General features: G+C 38.4%; 1 protein-coding gene across 11 annotated transcripts in view; it reads right to left on the bottom strand.

The window, feature by feature from the left end:
* WDR47 (WD repeat domain 47) overlaps nucleotides 1-18031 on the bottom strand; it is a 70087-nt gene that overhangs the window by 31514 nt on the left and 20542 nt on the right. For 5 of the 11 annotated variants that reach the window (XR_014844589.1, XM_001926649.8, XM_021090094.2 and 2 more), the window contains 4 exons: nucleotides 15157-15240; nucleotides 11339-11423; nucleotides 4318-5120; nucleotides 2179-2302 (listed from right to left, as the gene is read on the bottom strand). Coding sequence is in view for 10 of the 11 variants with exons in the window: in XM_001926649.8 (XP_001926684.5) it covers nucleotides 2179-2302; nucleotides 4318-5120; nucleotides 11339-11423; nucleotides 15157-15240 (1096 nt within the window). In the remaining variant the exon portion in view is untranslated. Of the gene's footprint in view, nucleotides 1-2178; nucleotides 2303-4317; nucleotides 9211-10550; nucleotides 11424-15156; nucleotides 15241-18031 lie in introns of those variants that run through there. The other 6 variants (XM_085023754.1, XM_085023753.1, XM_085023756.1 and 3 more) reach the window with 4 other exon arrangements.

Genomic DNA, 18031 nt, shown 5'->3' with positions numbered 1-18031 from the left:
GAAGTGTTTCCTCCTCTTCTTTTTTTTTTTTTTTTTGTCTTTTTACCATTTCTTGGGCTGCTCCCACAGCATATGGAGTTTCCCAGGCTAGAGGTCTAATCGGAGCTGTAGCTGCCAGCCTATGCCAGAGCCACAGCAACGCAGGATCCGAGCCGCGTCTGTGACCTACACCACAGCTCACGGCAACGCCAGATCGTTAACCCACTGAGCAAGGGCAACCTCATGGTTCTTAGTCGGATTCGTTAACCACTGCGCCACGATGGGAACGCCTCTCTTCTATTTTGAAGATTTTTGAGGATTGTTGTTAACCCCTCCTAAATTTGTAGAATTCACTAGTGAAGCCATTGGATCCTAGATTCAGAAATCAGTAATATGTCAGTTGAGATTTTCTATTTTTTTTCTGAGTCAGTTTACTAACTGTGTGTTTCTAAGGAATTTCTCCATTTAAGTTACCTAATTTGTTGGTCTACAACCAGTCATAGTATTCTCTTATAATTCTTCTTATTATTGTAAGGTTGATAGCTTTATTTCTGATTTTAGTTATTTGTGTTCTCTTTTTCTTTGTCAGTCTAGTTAAGGGCTTGTCAGTTTTCAAAGAATCAACTTTTGGTTCTGTTCATTCTCTCTCTTGTTTTCTTTTTCTCTATTTTATTTATCTGTCCTCTAATCTTTATTATTTCCTTCGTTCTGCGAGCTTTGGGTCTAGCTTGCTCTTCTTTTTTCTAGCTCTTCAAGGCATAAAGATAAGTTATTGATTTGAGATATTTCTTTTTTTTTTTTTCTTTTTAGGGAAAGATACATACGCCTAACTCCTTATCCACTATTCAAGGCTTCCAGCAGCATTTTCCACTGTTCCCATACGCAGACTGCAAGCTTCAGTTGTGAAGACTGTTCTGTATTCTTCAGATGCACTCTTTTTTTTTTTTTTTTTTTTTTTTTTTCCCTTTCACGGCTGCACTTGCAGCATATGGAAGTTCCTGGGCTAGGGATCAAATTGGAGTGCCAGCCTACACTACAGCCACAGCAATGTGGGATCCAAGCCACATCTGCCACCCACTCCACAGCTTGCAGCAACATAGGATCCTTAACCCACTAAGCAAGGCCAGGGATTGAACCTGCATCCTCAGGAATACTAGTTGGGTTCTTGACCCAATGAGCCACAATGGGCATTCCAGATATTTCTTCTTTTTAATGTAGGCATTGGCAGTTATAAACTTCTCCCTAAGCACTGATTTTGCTGCATTCTATAAGTGTGCTGTATATTCTGGAATGCTATACTCATTTTCATTAGTCTTTAATATTTTTTTTATTTCCCTCGTGATATCTTTCTTCACCCATTCATTAAGAGTATGTTGATTAATTTTTAAAAATCTGTCAATTTTGAAATTTTCCTTCTGTAATTAATTTCTAGCTTTATTCCATTGTGGTCAGAGAAGACACATGATTTCAAATTTATTGAGATTTGTTTTGTGACTTAACATATGGTATATCCTGAAGAACGTTGCATGTGCACTGCAGAAGAATGTGTATTCTATTGTTAAGACTGTCCAGAAGACGTCTCTTAGGTTTAATTGGTTTATAATGTTGTTCAAGTCCTCTAAACTGATCTTCTGTTTAGCTGTTCTAGCTATTATTGCAAGTACCAAAGTCTCCAACTCTTATTGCAGAACTATCTATTTCTCCTCCTCCAGCTCTGCCAATGTTTGCTTCATATATTCTGGGATTCCACTGTTTGGTGCATATCCATATGTACTTTTAAAAATAATTTTTCGGGAGTTCCCATTGTGGCTCAGTGGTAAGGAAACTGACTAGTATTCATGAGGACGAAAGTTCAATCCCTGGCCTCATTCAGTGGGTTGGGGATCCGGTGTTGCCATGAGCTGTGATGTAGGCCACAGATGCAGCTCAGATCCCCCACTACTGAGGTGCAAGTATGATTTCTTGCCTGGGAACTTCCATATGCCATGGGTGTGGCCAAAAAAAAAAAAAAAAGCTCCAAAATACATGATAACCAAAAATACTATAAATCATTAAAGGAGAGGGGAGAAAATGAGCTAATTAATAAGAAAATCTAGATATTCTCTCTCCTACTCTCAAACATCAGAAAATTCTATCCAAGCAAATAGTATTATTTCCAAAGAAAATAACTCTAAAAATGCTAGGTGTAGTAAATATTACCTCATTTTTTTCTTGCTTAACTGGTCCTGGATTCTGTGTTCCATTTGCAGGCTCTTTTTCTGAAACTGAACTCTGGCCCAGGATTTCACTGCTGATAGGCCGCTGTGTCTCAACAGGTGTATCACTTCAGGGCAAAAAAACAAAAACAAAAAGAAAGAGGTAGGAGTTAAGAAAAATATATTGTAGTTAGAGAATTTTCCATTCAAAGCAATGACTGCTTAGTCTAAGTGTTTATCAAATGCACAAAAACAGATTTTTCATTTTACTTTCTTAGGTATACTGTGTAAGGGATTTTTTAAAAAAAACTAGAATATGCTTATAATGGAAGAACACTGGATTATTAAGCAAAGGGAGTAGCACACCATTTACAATAGAATGTGTGGCCTTGAGAAAATCACTTATATTCTCTGTGACTCACCTTCATCTACAAATTAATAGGTTGGATGACCTAATGCCTAAATTCTCTTAAAGAACATTTAATCTGTTATTTTGCTGTCCAAATATCAATTTTCTTTCCTCCAATATATTTCAATAAGATTTTAAGAATCACTGAGATTTTATTAAAAAGTTTTCTTTTGGAGTTCCCTGGTGGCCTAGCAGTTAAGGATCTGGCATTGTCACTGCTGTGGTATGGGTTCAATCCCTGGCCTGGGAACTTCTCCATGCCATGGGCACAGCTCAAAAAAGGGGTAGGGGAGCTTTCTTTGATTTATTTATATTTAAAAGCTAAATATACATCTTTCAAATATTTTTAATGTATACTAATTAATAAACTTGACATCCTATGTCAGATTGTGCCTAACAGTCCTCTAAAACACTAGCAATTTCTACTTTTCATCATCATGCTGTTCAAAATGTTTAATAACTACTATTATCCAAAGATGATGAATACCACATTCACACAGATTACTTACTCGTAAAAGGCACCGTGGGTACAAGTACAAAAGTAAAAACGTTTTTATCTTCAAGAAATTTGACTATAAGATGACTTCACAATGGCCTCTCCAGGCAGAAGTATGTAAGACATACAGAGGAGTTCTGCTCGTGGCTCAGCAGAAACGAATGTGACCAGCATCCATGAAGACGCAGGTTTGATTCCTGGCCTCCATCAGTGGGTTAAGAATCTGGCATTGCCATGAGCTGTGGTGTAGGTCACAGTCGCAGCTTGGTCTCTGCATTGCTATATGGCTGTGGTGTAGGCCGGCGGCTGCAGCTCCTATTCGACCTCTAGCTTGGGAACCTCCATATGCTGCAGGTGTAGCCCAAAAAAATTAAAAAAAAAAGATGTACAGAAACAGAGGTCTAGACTTTAAGGAAGCAGAGCTAGATAGTCATCTTCACAAAGGCACTATTAATTAGGAGCCTAGTATTAGTTAAATACCCAAACACAGGCACACACTCATGCACCCTGAGAAGAAAGTGGAAAGAGGAAGTCGTTTTCAGCTACCAGACTGTGCGGTAAGCCTCTAATGACTGTAGGAAGCCCCATTTTACATACATAAAATATAATTTGTAAGAGTTATTGGTTGTATAGAAATAGAATAAAACAGTCTTTATAAAGTAACGTTTGATTTAGTTTGGCAATTATACAGTACTTTCATATGCATTACCTCATTTAACTTACACAGTAACCTGTAAAATAGGTTAAAACTCCCATTTCCCAGATGAGGAAACAATCAAAAAAGTCATTTTCCCAAAACTGCATAGTTAGCAAATGAATCTAGGACTTGAATCCAGGTCTTCAGACTCAAATGTCAATGCTGGCCCATGTCTGAGAATAGATTTCTTTCCTGCCATTTAATTTTAAGACTACTATATTGAATAGCCACAGCGCGCACATTTCAACTGTTTTTCTCCTTTTATTTTTCTCTGGCCACATCCACGGCATATGGAAGTACCTGGACCAGGGATCAAACCGTGCCACAAGCAGCAACCCAAGCTGCAGCAGTGACAATGTGGGATCCTTAGCCCGCTGCACCACCAGAGATTTCCATACCAAACATTTTTTAAATCTTCATAAATAAAGTTTTAGGGACTAACACTCAACTAAAAGGACTTGAGCATTTAGAAGGCATGCATACACATCAATTAGATTATCTTATACTTATGAAGCTTTCCCAATTTTTATCAAATACTTACCGTTCAGGGGATTCTTCATAAATACTGTGACATTCTGTATTCTCAAGCATGAGACTTCTACTGAGGTTTTGTACCCCTGGATAATGGAAGTTAGCAAAGGAGTGTGACATTGGAGAAGTTTTGTTCCCAAGGTCTGAGATTCTCTTATCATGACTGGTTAGTCCACAAGTGAGGCCATCTAAAGCAGGATTCAGAGAGCGGGTCATGTAGGCATCAGCTGATTGAGGCCTTCTCATTGGAGATGATGGATAGGGAGAAAGTTTGCTGATAAGAGGAGTCAAAAGATCAGCATACGCAGCTTTTGTGGGTTTCAGAAGTTTGTCAACATGAATATTAAGCATCTTCTGTTCAAAAGCACAAGAGAAGACCGAAGATGGGAGATTCTGAAGCCATGACAATAAACTCAGATCCAAATCATCACAACCATTACCACATAAGAGGTCAATGCCAAGGAGTACTTCACTTTCTGTAATTTCTTCTCCAGTTGCTTTACTTTGACAAAATTCTACACAGCATTCATAGAGTAGGCCCTTCATTACAAGCTGAAATAAACGATTGTTACTTGCTTTAAAACCAGCCTCACTTAGCTTCCTATCAGCAGGGATGAATTCTGCAACCATTACACAAGCCTCTTCAAAACAGTGAACTCGTGCAGTGCTGGGGTTCCAGTCCTTAAATTCAGCATGATTGGTCAGACGAGGCAAAGTCAAAAGCAAACAGAGCTTGCTGTAATCATCTTTAGAAGGACAGTACTCTTCTAGGGCATGTAAACACTGCACAGCCTCTTGCATGGTAAATTCCAGCTGAAGAAAAACATAAGGGATTGGTCTCCACTATATACAAAACTAGTAAGTAACAGGGGACTATTGTATAGCACAGGGAAATCTACTCAATACTCTGTAATGGCCTAAATGGGAAGAGAATCTGAAAAAGAATGGCTATATGTGTATGTATAACTGCTTCACTTCACTGTAGACTGAAACTATACAATATTGTAAATCGAATAAATTCCAATAAAAAATTTAACACTAACTAGAGATGAAAGAAAAATCTAAGTGATTGCTATTATAAAGACAAATGCTATGAGATAGGAAGACAAAGAGTATTTTACTCAAATACAAGATACTTGACAAACTGTTCAATTGCAAAAGGATAAACTGATGTCATAGAATACTCATATAACTGTGGGCTATTTAACAACTTTCAAGTCAGGAACCAAAAGGTTTTTTACCACTAAAATAAAAAGTTAAAAATTTGGTTATTAGGACATTAAACTTTTATCTATAAAAAAGTGTTTGAAACTTAAGACTATCATTTTCAAAAGTGTAATTTTTAAGAGTAAGAATAATTAAGTTTTCTAGAAATGAAAACTGAGCCATGCCAATATTCAATTCTTTATACAGATTGCTATCACTCCAACTTACTCAAAAAGCAGAAGAGCCATTGTCAAACCTACCTTAGGAAAAATGTGTGTGGGACAAGAAAGCAAACGAAGAAAGGCAACATCTAGAGGCAGGATCAAGATGGTGGAGGAGTAGGACGTGGAGCTTACCTTCTCCCACAAACAAATTCAAAACAAACAGGAGTTCCCATCGTGGCGCAGTGGTTAACGAATCCGACTAGGAACCATGCGGGTTCAATCCCTGCCTTGCTCAGTGGGTTAAGGATCTGGCGTTGCCGTGAGCAGTGGTGTAGGTTGCAGACGCGCCTTGGATCCCGCATTGCTGTGGCTCTGGTATAGGCCGGCGGCTACAGCTCCGATTAGACCCCTAGCCTGGGAACTTCCATATGCAGCTGGAGTGGCTCAAGAAAAGGAAAAAAAAAAAAAAAAAAAAAAAAAGACCAAAAAAATTGTATAGGTAGGACGATTCATACAGGACATCTACTGAACGACAGTAGAAGACCTCAGACTTCCAAAAAAGGGCAAGAAAACCTCCACATAACTGGACAGAACAAAAGGAAAATAAAGAGAGAGAGAAGAAGAAAAAAAAAGAATCCATACCCTGGCTGAGGATACCCAACTGACAGCAAGATCACCCAGGATTAACAGGGAGCCTCAGATCATGAGAGAGAAGCACAGCAGCTAGTCTGAGGAGGGGCAAAGCAGAGAGAGAGCCACACAGACCATCTGTATCACAGCCCCTCGCTCAGTGGGTTAAGGTTCTGGCACTGAGATGAGCTATGGTGTAGGTCACAGATGCCACTCAGATCCCACGTTGCTGTGGCTGTGGTATAGGCTGGTATCTGCAGCTCCGATTCAACTCTTAGCCTGGGAATTTCCATATGCCACGGGTGTGGCCCTAAAAAGACAAAAGACAAAAAAAAAAAAAAAAAAAAAAAAAAGCCTATGGGTCAATGAGAAAATCAAAAGGAAAATTTAAAAAATTACTTGAGACAAATGACAATGAAAACACAACCATTCAAAATCTATGGGATGCCACAAAATCAGTTCTTAGAGGGAAGTTCATGGAGATACAAGCTTGCCTCAAAAAAGAAGAAAAATCTCAAATCAGCAACCTAATCTACCACTTAAAAGCATCAGAAAAAGAACCAAAAAACCCCCATAGTCAGCAGAAGAAAGGAAATCCTAAAGATCAGAGAGGAAGTCAATAAAATAGAGATTCAAAAAACAACAGAAAAAAAATCAATAAAACCATAGAGCTAGTTCTTTGAAAGAGTAAACAAAACTGACAAACCTCTGGCCAGACCCATCAAGAAGAGGACAGAAAGAACTCAAATAAATACAGTAAGAAATGAAAAAGAAATCTCAATGGATTACTGCAGAAATAAAAAAAAATAATAAGAGAATACTATGAACAATTATACGCCAACAAATTTGACAACCTAGAAGAAACGGACAACTTTCTAGACAATATAGCCTGCCAAAAGTGAATCAAGAAGAAACAGATCAATTGAACAGACTGGTCACTAGAAATGAAACTCAATATGTACTAAAAACACTCCCTACAAACAAAAGTCCAGGACCAGTTGGTTTCACAGGTGAATTCTACCAGACATACAAAAAAGAACTTACACCCATCCCTCTTGAACTTTTTAAACTTTTGTAAAAGACAGAAGGAACACTCCCAAAGACATTCTATGAAGCCACCATCACGCTAATACCAAAACTAGACAAAGACACTAACAAAAAAGAAAATTAGGCCAATGTCTTTGATGAACACGGGTGCAAAAATTCTCAACAAAATTTAAGCCAACTGAATCCAACAACACATAAAAAAGGTCATACATGGAGTTCCCGTCATGGCACAGTGGAAACGAATCCGACTAGGAACCATGAGGTTGCAGGTTCGATCCCTGGCCTCGCTCAGTGGGTTAAGGATCTGGCATTGCTGTGAACTGTGGTGTAGGTTGCAGGTGTGGCTTGGAACTGGAGTTGCTGTGGCCAGCTGTAGCTCTGATTAGACCCCCTAGCCTGGGAACTTCCATATGCCGCTTGGGTGCAGCCCTGAAAAGACAAAAGACAAAAAAAAAAAAAAAAAAAGTAAAAGGCACTACTAAAGAGGTCTAAAAAAAAAAAGATCATATACCACAACCAAGTGAGATTCATCCCAAGTTCACAAGAATGGTTCAACATACACAAATCAATGTCAGACACTCCATTAACAAAAGCCAAAATCCATGTGATCATCTCAACAGATGCAGAAAAAGCATTTGACAAAATTCAATGACCATTCATGATAAAAACTCTTACCAAAGTGGGTATGCATGGAACATACCTCAACATCATAAAAGCCATTTATGACAAACCTACAGTCAATATAATACTCAATAGAGAAAAGCTAAAAGCTTTCCCACTAAAATCTGGAACAAGACAAGGATGCCCACTCTCATGAATTTTATCCAACATTATATTGGAAGTCCTAGCCACAGCAATCAGAGAAAAAAATGAAATAAAATGTATCCAAATTGGAAGAGAAGAGGTAAAATTGTCACTATATGCAGATGACCCCATACTATATATACACAAAACCCTATAGTTCCCATTATGGACCAGCAGTAATGAACTCAACTAGTATCCATGATGACATGGATCCCCGGCCTTGCTCAGTGGGTTAAGGATCTGGCATTGCCATGAGCTGTAGTGTAGGTTGCAAATGCAGCTCAGATCCCCCATTGCTGTGGCTGTGGTGTAGGCCAGCATTTGCAGCTCCAATTTGATCCCTAGCCTAGGAACTTCCATAGAACTTCCTAGAACTTCTTTGCAGCCCTGAAAAAAAATAAAATAAAAATAAAAATAAAATAAAATAAAGCCATGACCCTGAATGAGGACAAGAGAATGAATACAGTTAAAAAAAAAAAATAGAGAAATGCAAATCAAAACTATAATGAGGTACCACCTCACATGGTCAGAATAGTCAGAATAGTCATCATTAATAAGTCTACAAATAACAAATGCTGGAGAGGGTATGGAGAAAAGGGAACCCGCCTACACTACTGGTGGAAATGTAAACTGATACAACCACTTTGGAAGAGTATGGAGGTTTCTTAGAAAACTAAATATAGAACTACCATGTGATCCAGCAATCTCATTCTTGGGCATATATCTGGACAAAAACTATAAATCAAAAAGATACATGTACCCCTATGTTCACTGCAGCACTATTCACAATAGTCAAGACATGGAAACAACCTAAATGTCCATGGACAGATGAATGGATTAAGAGGATATAGTCCATATATACAATGGAATACTACTCAGCCACGAAAAGAACAAAATAACGCCATTTGCAGCAACATGGATGAAACTAGAGACTCTCACACCAACTACAGTAAGTCAGAAAGAGAAAGACAAATACCATATGATATCACTTACATGTGGTATCTAAAATACGGCACAAATGAATCTATGTACAAAAGAGAAAAAGACTCACAGACATGGAAACAGACTTGTGGTTGCCAAGGGGAAGGGGGACAGAGTGGGATGGACTGGGAGTTTGGGGTTAGTAGATGCAAACTATTTCATTCAGAATGGATAAGCAACGAGGTCCTAGTGTATAGCACAGCGAACTATATCCAATCTCCTGGGACAGACCATGATGGAAAATAGACTGAAAAATGTATATATACGTATGACTAAGTCACTTTGCTATACAGCAGAAATTGGCACAACATTGTAAACCAATGATAATAAAAACTTTTTAATAAATAAATAAAATAAAATACATCTTTAGCTTCTTGGGGAAAAAAGGTAGCATATACAGTTCATTTCTACCAAAAAACTGTGCAAATAGAGAACAAAAGGAAGCTTAGCTGAAAGACAAATTACATTAATTTGTATAGTGAATATTATCTTTGAATCATAAGCTCCTAACAATGCAAAAAACCTTAGAGCCGGTGTAGCACAGTGTCTATATCTTACATCTGGGAAAAGTCAGGGTATAGATTTAACCAAAGTAATTAAGGTGGTTAGTGACAAAGAACGAAGACTATTCCTTTTGATTCCTACTCCAGTATTCTTTCCACCTTTTTTTGTCTTTTTGTCTTTTCTAGGGCCGAAGCCATGGCATGTGGAGGTTCCCAGGCTAGGGGTCTAATCGGAGCTGTTGCTGCCAGCCTACACCAGAGCCACAGCCATGCAGGATCCAAGCCGTGTCTGCAACCTACACCACAGCTAACAGCAACGCTGGATCCTTAACCCACTGAGGCCAGAGATCGAACCCACGACATCATGTTCCTAGTCGGATTCGTTTCCGCCATGCCAAGACGGGAACTCCTTTTTTTTTTTTTTTGTCTCCACTTTTAAACATCAGTATCTGGCAAATATTTCCCTATTTCAGTGCACTCACTGGCACTTAATAAAAATTTCCTTGGTTTGGGGTGTAACAATACTAATATTAAAATGTTAAGAGTAACTCTAATCAAAAAGAATTTAGGAGTTCCCATCGTGGCGCAGTGGTTAACAAATCCGACTAGGAACCATGAGGTTGCGGGTTCGGTCCCTGCCCTTGCTCAGTGGGTTAACGATCCAGCATTGCCGTGAGCTGTGGTGTAGGTTGCAGACGCGGCTCGGATCCCACGTTGCTGTGGCTCTGGCGTAGGCCGTTGGCTACAGCTCCGATTCAACCCCTAGCCTGGGAACCTTCATGTGCCGCAGGAGCGGCCCAAGAAATAGCAAAAAGACAAAAAAAAAAAAAAAAAAAAAAAAGAATTTAATATCATTAAATTTAAATTGTCGGAGTTCCCATCTTGGCGCACTGGTTAATGAATCCGACTAGCAACCATGAGGTTTCGGGTTCGATCCCTGGCCTTGCTCAGTGGGTTAATGATCCGGCGTTGCCGTAAGCTGTGGTGTAGGTCACAGATGAGGCTTGGATCTCGAGCTGCTGTGGCTCTGGCATAGGCCGGCCGCTGTAGCTCTGATTAGACCCCTGGCCTGGGAACCTCCATATGTCATGGGTGCGGCTCTAGAAAAGGCAAAAAAAAAAAAAAAAAAAAGACAAAAAAAAATTTGTAATTGTCATTAAAAATAAATATTTTATTTAAAAAAACCACTTCTGAATCAAATGAAATATTGAAAAAACTGAAAGAGGAAGAAAACACAATCTACTTCTGGGATAAGAAAAGAAGCAATGATGTGGAGCCATCAAGTCAAACATCTTTTTTTCTTGTGGCCACTCCCACAGCCTACGGAGGTTCCTGGGACAAGGATCAAACCTGCAGCAAGGCAGCGACCCAAGCCCCTGCAGTGACAACACTGGATCCTTAACCCGCTGCACCACAAAAGAATTCCTCAAATATCTTTTCTTTTTCTATCTAAATCACCTTAAACAAGAGGGGAGCACACCACTCCAACCAGACAGACATTCATCTTTGCCTAAATCACAGAACAAATTCAGGAGCACTACAGACTGAAGTACTACATCTGCAAAAGAGCAGACCTTGCCCCACCCTGCTCATAGACACTTCGAAAACTTGTGATACGAATCTTTTGTTTTGGTGAACAGAATACTTATGACTGAAACAAGACTATGGCGCAAACCTTCAGGAATAAAAATCTTACATGCTGGGGTTCATCTTCTGCTGACATTGCATTGTTAACACATAAAGCTTCTAAAAACTTCTGCTTCAGGATGATATAACGAAACCTGTGAAAAATAAAATATGAGACATTAAAATGATTAAAAAAACTGAATTACAAGATTGTCAAAGACTGGAAATGAGAGGGTTCCTAAAAAAACACACACCCACAAAAAAAAAACAGGCCAAGTTTGTCTTATAGGACTAATCATTTGTTTTGTAAGAGACTTTAAGGAGTTCCTGCTGTGGCTCAGCAGTTAACAAACCCGACTAGTATCCATGAGGACGAGGGTTTGATACTTGGCCCTGTTAGGTGGGTTAAGGATCCAGCCTTGCCATGAGCTGCAATGTAGGTTGCTGACACAGCACGGATCTGGTGCAGGCCGGCAGCTCTAATTCTACCCCTAGACTGAGAACTCCCATATGCCTCCAATGTGGCCCTAAATTAAAAGAATAAAAAAAAAGAAATAGTGTTACTAAGGGCTGAAAGAAAATAATAATGAACCTTCAGTCATTCTTTCAAGCACTGTTGTAACAGCAAACGCATGTCCAAAAAAAAAATTCCCTGCCTTTAAGAAGAGTCATCTAATGGAAGCAACCCAAATGGCCACCAAGAGATGACTGGAATGAAAAGTTGTGGTGTTTGTGTATATATAAAATACGTAGGTGTGTATACACACACACAAACACACACCCATAAAAAAGAATGAAATACTCCATTTGCAAAAACACCAGTGGACCTAGAAAATATTAAGTTTAGTGAAATAAGTTCAAGAGAGATACTATGTGATATGATTTATATGCGGAATCTGAAAATAATATAAATGAATATATATACAAAACAGAAACAGACTCAGACACAGAAAACAAATTTTTGGTTACCAAAGTGGGAGCGGGGGTGAGGAGGCACAAAATATGGGTATGAGATTAACAAATACTATATGTGAAATAGATTAGCAGCAAGGATTAACTGTATAGCACAGGGAATTTTACCCAATATCTTGTAATAGCCTATAATGGAATATAATCTGCCAAATTACTCAATCACTATACTATAGGCTTGAAACTAACACAATATTATAAATTAACTGCACTTCAATTAAAAAAAGAAGAGGGTCATCTAACAAATTTTGTAAAATCTGTATAGGGTTCAGCAAGATTTAAAAGGAGTGTGAAAACAATTCTACCAGAAGTGGTGAGAGTCTTACAAGAACTGACTCTTGGAAGATGATCAAGAATGTGCTATGCAGGAGTGTCTGTCGTGGCGCAGTTGAAACGAATCCAACTAGGAACCATGAGGTTTCGGGTTTGATCCCTGGCCTCACTCAGTGGATTGAGGATCTGGCATTGCCGTGAGCTGTGGTGTGGATCACAGACACAGCTTGGATCCAGCATTGCTGTGGCTGTGGTGTAGGCCAGCAGCTATAGCTCCAATTCAACCTCTAGCCTAGGAGCCTCCATATGCCAAGAGTGCAGCCCTGAAAAGCAAAAAAAAAAAAAAAAAAAAAAAAAAAGAATGTGCTATGCAAAGGCAGAGAATGATGAAAGAAACAATGTTCTAGATAAATGAAGAATGTACAAAAGCAAAGAGGTATCACATAGCATGGTTATCAGTAAATAATACGAGGTTCCACTTATGATAATGGTGGAGTAACTTCTATCGGTATAACCTTTCCACAAATAACAATTAAATCCTAGATAAAATACAAAAAAAAAAAAAAAAAGATTTGAAAGCATTGAGGAAAAACATAACTAGCACAACTAAAGAGAAGATAATCCTTGAAAAAAGGGAACTTTGGGGGTAAGATTCAAGTGAATAAGGCCTTCTAGCTGAGAACACTCCCCATTCCATACAATGTAAGCCAAACTCAAGCAGAAAGCTACAGTTTTCAGGCTTTGAGAAGTTAGCCAAAAGTTTGGTACTGTCAGAACAGCTGAAAAGTGGTGGGAGGGTTAGAAGATCCAAAAAAAAGAAAGAAACCATAATGAAACAACACACCAAAATCTACTGTATACACTGTGCCTAAATCCCTGGCCATCCCTGAAACTGAAGATATAAAGAGGACTCCAAAGACCAGGGAAAGCAACAGACTGAAGGCTAAATAACTGAGCAGAGATTTCAGCTGATGTCCACTAACTGAGGGACAGAGTATGTATTCTGTGTATAACAAAGTGAACTCCCTGCCTGAAGAAGAATCAGTATCTTTCAAAACAAAGATAACAGAAATCCAGAGTTTCAAGAATGAATCCACTATGTGCAGAATACATTTAAAAAGTGACTAGACAGGTTAAGAAAAAAAAAAAGTCAGTCATAGTTAAGAGAAAAGGCTATCAATAGAAACTGAGCCTGACAGAACGTAAAAGTTTGAATTAGCAAACAAAGACTATTGTGAACAGGCAATTACTAAAAATATGTTCAAAGGATTATTGGGAAATATAGCCAATGACCAGACTGTAATATCTCAGCCAAAAATTAGAGAAGAAGTAAATTCTGAAACTAAAAAGTATAGTATCTGAAATGAAAAAAAATTATTGTTTTTGAGCAGATTGCTAACAACTGAAGAAAGTGTCAATAAACATTGAAAATAAATCAATAAAAATAATCCAGACTGAAGAATATACAGAAAAAAAATGGCTTTTAAAAAGGGAACAGAGGAGTTCCCGTCATGTCGCAGTGGTTAACGAATCCAACTAGGAACCATGAGGTTGTGGGTTCGATCCTTGCCCTTGCTCAGTGGGTTAAATGATCCGGCATTGCCGTGAGCGGCGGTGTAGGTTGCAGACTTGGCTCGGATCCCACGTTGCTGTGGCTCTGGCGTAGGCCGGTGGCTACAGCTCTGATTTGACCCCTAGCCTAGGAACCTCCATTTCTTGGGCAGGAACCTCTATTTCTTGGGCAGGAGTGGCCCAAGAAATAGCAAAAAAAAAAAAAAAAAAAAAAAAAGGAACAGAGTCTCAGAACTGTGGCACACTATCAGTCTGTCTAATACCATATTATTAGAAGAAAAAGAGACAGGGGCAGAAAAAAGTTTTGAAGAAATACTACCCAAAACTTCCCAATTTTTTTTTTTTTTTTTTTTTTTTTACAGCTGCACATGCAGCATATGGAAGTTCCAGGGGTCAAATCAGAGCTGCAGCTGCTGGCCCATGCCATAGCCACAGCTACACCAGATCTGTGACCTATGCTGCAGCTTGCAGCAATGCCAGATCCTTAGCCCACTGAGCAAGGCCAGGGAAAAAACCCCATCCTCATGGATACTATGTCAGATTCTTAACCCACTGAGCCACAATGGGAACTCCTATTTCCCAAATTTGATGAAAGACATAAACTTATAGATCCAAAAGCTCAGCAAACCCCAAGCAGGAAAACTACAAATAAACCACACTTAGACACATCAAAATCAAATTGCTGAAAACCAAAGATAAGGAGAAAATCTTGAAGGCAGTTGGTAGAAGAAGAAGAAATAGAAACGTTACATACAAGAGAAGTAAGGATAACTATCAGAAATAACAGAGTCCGGGAAACAATGGAATGACATCTTTAAAATCTTCATACCATTATGAAGAAACAACAGCTTCAGACGTGGTCCCTGTGATCTCTTATATATTGACACTGTTAACCAAGTACGTTATACATTAGATTTTCAACTAAGTGAAGTACATGCAATCTGTCCTTCAACTCAATAGGATTGGGTGTACTATTTTCTAGCAAAGGTCTTGTTTTTAAATTTTTGTTTACTGTTTTGTTTTGCCAAGCTTCTACCAATGATAAGACACTAAAAATTTCAGATGAAATCTTACCTTTTTTTGTCAAATTTTTCCATACATTCTAGAGGCTGAATGAACTGAAGAACTTCATCCCACTGACCATCAAGGATTAGCTGCCTATATAGAGAAAATTACATGCATGCTATGAAATTTGTGTTACACTAATTAATAGCAGAATAGATGACGAGATGGCATTAGAACACCACAAAGCAGTTAATGAGATTAATATTTTACTTAGTTCAACCACTATAATAAACTTTTTCACAACTTATTTGTAACAACCTATGCTATTTGAGAAGAACTTTTTAATCTGCACCTACTCCTCATTCTAAAACATATGTGCTTTTTTCACCTATGTAAAAACATTGAACTAAGTCTAAAAGTTTATTTCCCTATTAATTTTACAGTTTAAAGTTATTTTGTACTATTTAGGGGCCAGTGTGGGTATGTTCCAGTCTCATTAAAACTACAGTTCTCATCAAATCTACAGTTCTCATCTGGGGGCAATTTTGCCTCCTAGTGACATCTGGCACTATCTGGGGACATTCTTGGTTGTCACGAATGGGGTGCTACTGGCATCTACTGGGTATAGATCAGAAATGCCAGGAAACATCTTAAAATGCACAGGATAACCTGACACATAACAAAGAATTATCTGACCCAAAATGTTAATAGTGCTAAGGTTGAAAAACCCTGCTCTAAATTGTGAATTCATCATCTTTGCAGCATTTGACACTAAAATTTATACTCTGAGGGAGTTCCTGTTGTGGCTCAGTGGTAACGAATTCGTATCCATCCTGGTAACCATGAGGATGCAGGTTTGATCCCTGGCCTTGCTCAGTGGGTTAAGGATCCACATTGCTGTGAGCTGTGGTGTAGGTCACAGACCCTGCTTGGATCGGGCATTGCTGTGGCTGTAGTGTAAGCCAGCAGCTATAGCTCTGATTTGACCCCTAGCCTGGGAACTTCCAAATGCCGTGAGTGCAGCCCTAAAAATAATAAAATAAAAAATAAAGTTTATACTCTGAGAATGGAAACAGTAAGGAGTAAGATCAGATTTCATCCTACTTAAGTGGTCTATGGGAACTTCCAAAGGTATAAGGCATTCATATTGTTGTTCTTTTATAACAGTAATTTTCCTACTTATGCATTTTAAAAAACAGTAAAATTTAGAAAGGAATAAATAGCCAGGAGAATCTACATTGGACTGGCAAGTTTTGATTCTACAAAGAATGAATATTAATAAAAAGCAATCATAATCTTTATCATAATCTCTTTTTGTCTTTTTTTTTTTTAAGGGCCACACCCACAGAATATGGAGGTTGCCAGGCTAGGGGTCAAATCGGAGCTACAGCTGCTGGCCTACGCCACAGCCACAGTAACACGGGATCTGAGCCTCATCTGTGACCTGCACCACAGCTCATGGCACTGCTGGATCCTTAACCCACTGAGCAAGGCCACGGATGGGACCTGTGTCCTCACAGATGCTAGTCAGATTCACTTCCACTGAGCCATGGCAGAAACTCCTATCATACCCTTTTTATAAAGGGATATTTAATATTTAAAAAGCAGGAGGGACACAAATTTCAAAGGCCAGCCCTTTAAAATGAATACATTTAATTTAATGAAAAACTTACTATTCTATAATTCTTTGCATTTCATTTCAGAGCAGTACAACTTCATCACAAACCAACAACTTTCTGCAGGGGGATATGAGAGCCACTGCTAGGAGCAGCCACTGCTAGCCACTCCAGGAGTAGCAATGCTTAAAAGACAGGGCCAAGGAACACTGCCTCAGTTGGTTTCTGACTGTACCATTGACTAAGCTCCCTGGGACTAAATGATATTCATAATACTAAATACAGGGAAGTCCAACAAGTTTAAACCAACTCTCCTAAAACAATAAAGCTTTCTAAAAAGTTTCTTCTTCATGAGTTAGAAACACTTCATTTCTTAAGACTTTCCTATTTTAAAAAAACACTATATATCCAAGAATCTATACTCTGTCAAGGGCATCTGGTACCACAGAAGCATAGAATACATTTGTCTGGAAATTTGATTTTCTCTTTTTCCATCCAATTCAAGTAAGGATATAAATTTAGCTTTCCATTTTGGCAAATATGTTAATTCTCTTTTGCTCTGTAATTCCAAGAATCTTGTTCTAAGGAAATAATCCAAGATACAGAAAAAGTCTTATGTATAAAAGATGGTCATTAGAGCATTTAAGAAACATTGGAATTAATTTCCAAAAATAGGAAAATCATTAGGAAGTTAAATAAATTGAAAACTTTCAGGAGTTCCTGTCATGGCACAGTGTTAACGAATCCGACTAGGAACCATCAGGTTGCGGGTTTGATCCCTAGCCTTGCTCAGTGGGTTAAGGATCTGGTGTTGCCGTGAGCTGTGGTGTAGGTCAAAGACAAGACTCGAATCCCACGTTGCTGTGGCTCTGGTGTAGGCTAGTGGCTACAACTCCAATTAGACCCCTAGCCCGGGAACCTCCATATGCCGCGGAAGTGGCTCAAGAAAAGGCAAAAAGACAAAAAAATAAATAAAAAAATAAAAACTTTCAAAGCACAAATCTGTAATCACACGGGGAATCCTTATGATTTAATGTACAAAGCAGGATATGAAATTATAAATGCAACTGAACTGCTATGTTCTTTTAATATGCACAGAAAATTATCAGCAGTGTATCTGATGGTGGGGTAATTTTTTTTTCTTTACTTTTCTACATTTTCTACAAATAATATGTTTCTATAATGAGTATGTTTTATTTCTATGGCTAAACAAAAAGGAATTTCAGAAATACTTTAACTTTCCAGAGTCTCTGATTTTTTAATCAAATAACTTTTATTATGATGCCACAAGCACAATGAGTTGGGACTCTTTTTTTTAATGAATCTCT

Source organism: Sus scrofa, chromosome 4 (assembly GCF_054392235.1).
Source record: "Sus scrofa isolate SSC_HxYL_T2T_F1_AM1 chromosome 4, Sscrofa_HxYL_maternal_Yorkshire_Landrace_v2.0, whole genome shotgun sequence".
NCBI classification, from domain to species: domain Eukaryota; kingdom Metazoa; phylum Chordata; class Mammalia; order Artiodactyla; family Suidae; genus Sus; species Sus scrofa.
The sequence above is the reverse complement of the archived record's forward strand: the minus strand, read 5'-3'. Positions and strand labels throughout refer to the sequence as shown.